At 33.3% G+C, this 6,832-nt stretch overlaps 1 protein-coding gene across 1 annotated transcript in view; it reads left to right on the top strand.

Annotated features, from left to right (window-relative positions):
• Positions 1–6,176: 6,176 nt before the first annotated feature.
• The window catches only part of LOC136817891 (uncharacterized), a 2,412-nt gene continuing 1,756 nt past the window's right edge, over positions 6,177–6,832 (top strand). The window contains exon 1 of the mRNA XM_067074223.1: positions 6,177–6,204. Within this exon, the coding sequence (XP_066930324.1) occupies positions 6,177–6,204 (28 nt within the window). The remainder of the gene's footprint in view (positions 6,205–6,832) is intronic.

Raw genomic sequence — 6,832 nt, forward strand, 5'->3', positions numbered from 1 at the left:
TGATTACGTTTTTAAGTGAAAATTTTTGTCAAGATGATCTTGAAAATTACTTTGGACGACAAAGGGCTATTGGAAGCCGTAAAACCAATCCTAATTCTCGAGACACTATTCGAAACGATCGGATCATAAAAAATCAATTAGATCCTAGACCTATCGAAGGTGGTAATTGTCCTGCATAAGAACAGTTGTAGATTTGATAATGAAAGCAAAGGTTCTTATATTCTTACATTTTATTTGTTATATTATTTGCATTTTAACTAGCAGTTTTCCAAAATCCTTACAGATTAGTGACCAGAAATTGCTGACTACTTAATGCTACACACAGAAAGTCTTCTTAAATTAATTGAAAAAATAATTTCTTTAATTAAACTAATGTTGATTCATTTTCTTCCAATTAGTACAGGAAAAAATCAAAGCTGCAATCTTTTAACAATTCACGGCGAAATTTCAATTTTTCACCGTAAATTACTGAAAGATTGCAGCTTTTCACCGTGAATTCATTAAAAAGTCTCGGTAAATTTTTTTTGATTTTTTTTCCCATGTAGTTTATTTTCCGGTTCCGGTTCCAATTTTTTTTGGTTCTCGTTGCTCTTTTTTAAGTTTTAAATCATATTTGAATTTTACTCTCTGAAAGTTCGAAAATTTGTCCCTCATAATATAGTTCTTCATAAATATTTCACAGATTTTTGTTTGAACAGAACAGTTTTATTACATATATTATATATACTATTTGTTCAAACTGCATTATTTTTTTGTTAAGATTAAAAATAAAACAAAAAATAATCTAAACACAGGTACAACACACTTAATATTATTGAATCCTAATGTTATGAGGACTTCTTCTATCATTTTGAAATATCTGAATATCTAAAGCTATTTTCGGATAACTTAGCCCTACTACATAAAATTCTTTGAAAAGCTTTTTACCTCTTACAGGGCTAAGGAAATTTCAAATTCTTTTACTTTAAATATTTTATCTTGCCTTAATACTGAAAAGTAATACAAAGTGAAATAATGGATATGATTGTCAGTGGGGCTTTATGTATTTCTTTGGCAACTTGTTGACAGAAATTATATTATAGAGCAAACAAAATCATTAAAGATTTTTTCTTACAAAAAATCAACATCTGTAGATTCTCTCATTGATGAAAAATGAAGCTTCAACCGTTCTATTTTTCATTTTCTAGAATAAATAGCAAAAAGTTTAAAGAAACAATAATGTAAGAAAAGTAAGATGAAAACACTACAGTAACACATTCAGGGTATTTTGAATTTAAAAAAATAAAAAACAAACTGTACCCTTATAATCATAAAGGTTGGTGTGAGTCCAGTCAAAACACAGATTTGATCTGTAGCGTCACGCTTCACCTTCACAAAAAATTTCATAATTAAAAAAAAGTCATTTTGCATTATCATAATATACTAATAATGTTAAAAAAAGGAAAAAACTTTCAAAACAGGACAAAGCAATTTCATATTCATAATTTCCAACAGATTGCAAGTTTTTCAGCGGGAAAATTGTGTTGAGCGCCATTAGAGGAAGCATATTGGGAAAAAGAGATGACTGTACCCTTTTATCTTCCTTTCCTGCTCTTACAAAAGGAAGTTTTCTAAAAAAGTCCATTTCATGGAAGATCAGACATAGTCGGAAGTGCAGAAATAAATTTCTGTGAATTGAATTTTATTTTTTTCTATTTTTGCAAAAAAATCGTCAGCATTTCCATAAACCAGACTAAAAAAGTAATTGCCTAAATACTTTATAAAAAATATCAAATATACAAAATGTAATAGTTATTAATATATCAATATAACTAATTTTCTTTCTAACGATATATCAATATAACTAATTTTCCTTCTAACGAAGAAGCAAAACAAATAGTTTTTAAGCAAAATGCAAACACTTTCTGTTTTATTGCTGGGATAAAAAAAGTCACTTTCCAAATTTTTTTCAAAACTATTAAGTAAAGTATCTAAAAAGTAACATTTCTTTGCAATTTTCTAATTGATAAAAGACTAAATACTAGGAATGAATACAATGATCTCTAAACAACAGTGTAAAATGTAATCAAAAATATCAACATCAAGAAGTCAACAAACTGCCTTCAAATAATCAAAATAATATCTATCTAGCATGTAGATGGGTCATCATTGCTTGCCCTTTTCAGCTCCTCTCTCAGGGATTTCTGTCTATTTAATTTTAATGCTAGCTTGAATTTCTCCCTCACATTTTTAGCATAGGAATGTGCTCTGATTCTGATATAAAGACCAACAAGAGTATCAAGCAAATCGTATGCAAGATCTTTTGTAATGGCACTTTCATGTGATTTTAAGACTTTGTCAAAATTGATTCTGACCTCTATATTTTTCACACAATTTTGTTTGATTAATTTGTAATCAATTTTACGAACTGTCATTTTTTTCTTTTTAGTGAAATTTCTGAAAATCAATTCAACAGAGTGAAAAATAGCAATAGCTTCCTTTCGTGTATACCATAATCCTCCTCTATCTTTTGCGTGAATGAACTTTTGCTCCTCTGTAGCTTCAACTTTAAATTCACAAATCAAGCTATCATTTGCTGGAAAGAAACTTTCCAATAGTTACGATTCTTTCTCAATTTAAGATAAATTTTATGGAACACGTGTCCGGTCAAATATTCTAAAGACTCGATTTCCCGTTTTAGCCAAGACAACTTTTGTTTTATTTGTTTCCTGTGATGAAGATTCTTTTGGCTCTTGTAATGTAGCAAGGCAAAGTGCAGCTACTTCAAATAGGAATAATTGATATGCTTGAATGTTTGAAAATTTATTTTTGAGCTCATTGATGTATTTTTGATCTTCTTCTCTTTCCTTTTCTTTCCTTTGATCTTCTTCGTTTTGCTTCTTCGATTCCTTGCTATTATCTTTATCTTTCATCAGTGTGTCATTCTGAGTATTCAGCTTTTCTTTAAAGACTTGTAAGAAAAGTTCAAGATCCTTTTTTCTTTCAAATTTAAGAATATCGTCTTTCAATGTTCTGAAAAATGCCCGTCCCTGATCACCTGTAATTTCATCCGTTAAATTGAATCCTTCTCTGAACGTGGCTGGAAAATTTTCATCACTTTTAATGTTTTCCAGTGCCTTTTTCATGTTTTTCTTGATGTCAAGAGGGTGAAGGAGACGAGCAGCTTGTTGTGACTGTAGTTGTTCTATTTGTTGTTTTTCAAGTAAAACAGTGTCAGGATGTTTTGCCTGTTTGTGTCGTTTGATCCCTCCCTTTGTCTTGCAGACTTTGTCACATCCTTGTACATCACATGCAAAACTTGACTCATTTGATAGACTAGAAAGCTATAATCAAACCATAAACTGTTGAAGTAAAGCTTACTCATTAATAATATATGATATACTATGTAAAATTGCATGCCCTCTTCAAAGAAACTCACTGGGTTGTGCTAATAAAGTGCTTAAGTAAATACATTTAAAAAGGATCTTTATAATTTTCCACCACCTCCACCTATACTCACCTCTATTAGGTAAGAATTTTATTATATAGGTACTTCTTCCAAACTACAAAACCCAACCTCCTAAAACAGTCTTATATTTCCAAGATACAAAAGTGCAAAGTATACTGGTATAAAAATAAAGGGAAAGTCACCTCAGACTCCATAGACTCTATTTCGTTTTTGATTTCGTCTACGTCATCAAAAAACACCATTGTCCATCATTACTCCTATGGTTTCTAAATCAAAATGGTCTTGACCATCATCTTCTTTTCCAGTATCGAAAAAACCACTCTCCAATAATCCATAAACTTTGTCTAGTGTATAATAATCCTGCTCAAGAACCTCTTGTGCAGCCGCCATCTTTGTTTGTTTATCCACTACCCGTGGACTGGGCCCGAATGTCTCAACATCAGAGCCGCGAAAACAAAAGGCCCATTGTTCGATTCCTGACTATGGTAATTTTCTTGTGACTATGTATAAACAAATGCAGAATATTTAATTGATTAATGTGAAAATATAACCTTTAACTGAGGTTTAGGGCAAACTCTTTTGTTAAAACTGTCAAAAATCGCGAGTAAACAACCACTGAAGTAAGGTCCCAAATTGTTTATCAAAAAAAGCAACGACTCGGCCGAGAGTTAAGGGTCAAAATAACTGTTTAGGGTGGCCTGCACATAGGGGCACCTGATCTAGGGTCGGGGCTAATTTTAAGGCTTAAATATTTTCTTCAGGAAGTTATTTTGTCCAAGGAAATTTCGAAGTCCAGACTTTGATCTCCTGTTATTCGAGATAGGGACCATGAAAAAATAGCCCCGACCCACGGTTCGGTCCCACATTTATCTGGCTTTCAAGAAAATCTAAAATGGCTTTTTGATAGCCAATACAATCGCTGCATTTGCAGGTTTAGTGGGACCCATTACTCTGCTAAAGAAAATTCATTGGATTCTAGGAAACATCAAAATTACAGACCAGACGAAGAATTACGTAATGCCCTTTACAAGCCACTGTGATTGGCTGATCGGGAAAAAGACGCGGAATCTGATTGGCGTAGAAAAAAGTGAATTTTTTTTAAGAAGGAGGCGGGAAGAAAATACAGGCGAAATGACCCAAAATGAACTTCAAAAATCAAGAAACTTGCCAAAATTGAAAGGAGAGAAATGAATTTTATTCTTCTTGCGAATTACTTTATAGGTCATTCATAGTACAGGGATGTACCTAAACTAGAAGGACTAGATACCAGATTTAGAACAACAACAAAACAAGGTGACTTTTTTATACACAATGCACAATATATTTTAAACTTTCTGTTGCTCAGACACCCAGAAAAAAAATGACTCCAAAAACCATCTGGAATCCATTTTTTCTACATCCTGAAGAAGAAAAAGAAAGAATATAATAAATAAATTTAATAAAAATCAATGTTTGTGTCATCATTCCTTTGAGATAAAGAGGATACTTTCAGTGAGACAGGGATGGTTTTAGCATAAATACCCATTTTATCCATTCTCTTAAAAGCATTTTAATCTACTTTCTGCCAGAACAGGGATATTAAAAAATGAAAGAGCCTTAGCTCAACTGTAGGAAATTAAATATCTAAAGTGAGGCGAGTGAAGGGGGTTTAGCATTCGCCAGCAATAAATAATAATGAGCTGAGCTGGATGGATTCTCCATAAATTTCGACCAACTTTGAAGTGGTAGAAGTTTCACAACTCCTTCTTCAGTTGACAGTGAGAGAATTTCTTGCTCTTGTCATCTGCTTGACTTGAATAATATCAAGAACCCATAATTAATAAAAGTTAACTAACCTTTGGTTTATTGCAGTTGAGCTCCAGCACGCATTTCAAATTCAAAAACATCTCAAAACTGAAGAAAGCTCGGTTCTTTCTTTTTCCCATCTTCTTCGTTCTTAAATTGCAATAACATCATCATCATCATTGACAACACCAAAAAAAATCTAAAGCTTTTTGGAGAATAAAATAAAGAATTGTAAACAACAAAAGTGAATAAAAATCAAAACTGAAGCTATAACTCTGGGCAAAAGTAATGCCCTCCCAATAAACTTGTGCATCCAAAATACAGTAAAATATACTGAGAAGTGTTTCCTGATTATAAATCATAATTCTTTGAAAGAAAATACATTTTGACTCTATTTAATGAAAAGAATATACAACATTTAGAAAAAGAAAATATCAGAGTCCTTCCCCTCTCAGAAAAAAAAGATTTCAATGATTTCGAAAGATCACAAGAGACAAATAACATTCTCCAGACTGTCCAGATTAAACGTACTTACTAAAATAAATTGTTTCAAAACATTCGAAAACATTTGTGCGCTCGTGTGAACACTCAAAAACATTCGATTTTCAAAGCGCTGTTTACATTTGAAAATTCGAATGTATTTTCGGCGTAAAGCTCTGTTTAGACTTAAACACGGAAAAAACTACAGACTCGCAAATTTCACCTCATTGATTTCCTCGAGGAATCTAGGAAATCTTTATCACCTAGTTTTTGGAAAATCGGTTCGATAAGCTTCTGAATTGCAGGAGCGATAACTTTCTTGACTGGACAGTATGTTTTTGTCCACAAGGCTTTGTCCACTTGATACTTACACCAAGAGGTTTTTCCTTTAGGACAGTAGCCATGCTTTGGTTTTCTTTTAGTGCTTGAATAATGTTTGACGATTGCGAGTGTCCCTTTTGACATGGCTTCCGGATCGTTATTATTGCTCCGTATTGTATTGTGTAGCCATATAGACTTTGCAAGCATCAATACGTGTGTTTGTCAGTCTCCCTCTGCCGCTGATTCCCTTCCCATCAGACAACTTCTTTCCTAGATAAAGTAAAGCAAACAGAATTTTTGACTGATAAAGCTAACCTAACCTAATTTTATAATGTTTGAAAGTTTTGTCAACAAAAAAACTCTCATGTTCTGCACGCCCCGAAATGTAGGACTTTTAGCTTGACGTCAACTAAAACTTATTCAGTGTGTTTACTGACCGGGGGGGGGTACTAGGGTTGCGAGCTGACGGGGGGGGGTGCCGCCCGACTTTCGAACTTTGGACCCTTACCGGGACTAAAAAGGAGAAAACAAAGGAAAATTTTGGGGGAATTTTACGCCCCTTAGCGGGACCAATTTTGACCGAATTTCGATCTTTCAGGGGGTAAAAAGTTGAAATTTTCCTTTTTTTCCGATCCTTATTGGGACTGAAATTTGATTTTCTGATTTTTCCGACGGGAATTTTTTTAGCGGGACTTTGGAAGTCCAAAAAAGGTACCCTTAAGGGCGGTACTAGGGGGTACATACCGTACCCTCCATTTGCCTAAGTACCCCCCCCCCCCGGGGGTTTACTGTTTACTG

This window comes from Clytia hemisphaerica, unplaced genomic scaffold (assembly GCF_902728285.1).
Source record: "Clytia hemisphaerica strain Z4C2 unplaced genomic scaffold, Clytia hemisphaerica genome assembly, whole genome shotgun sequence".
In the NCBI taxonomy this organism is placed as follows: Eukaryota; Metazoa; Cnidaria; class Hydrozoa; order Leptothecata; family Clytiidae; genus Clytia; species Clytia hemisphaerica.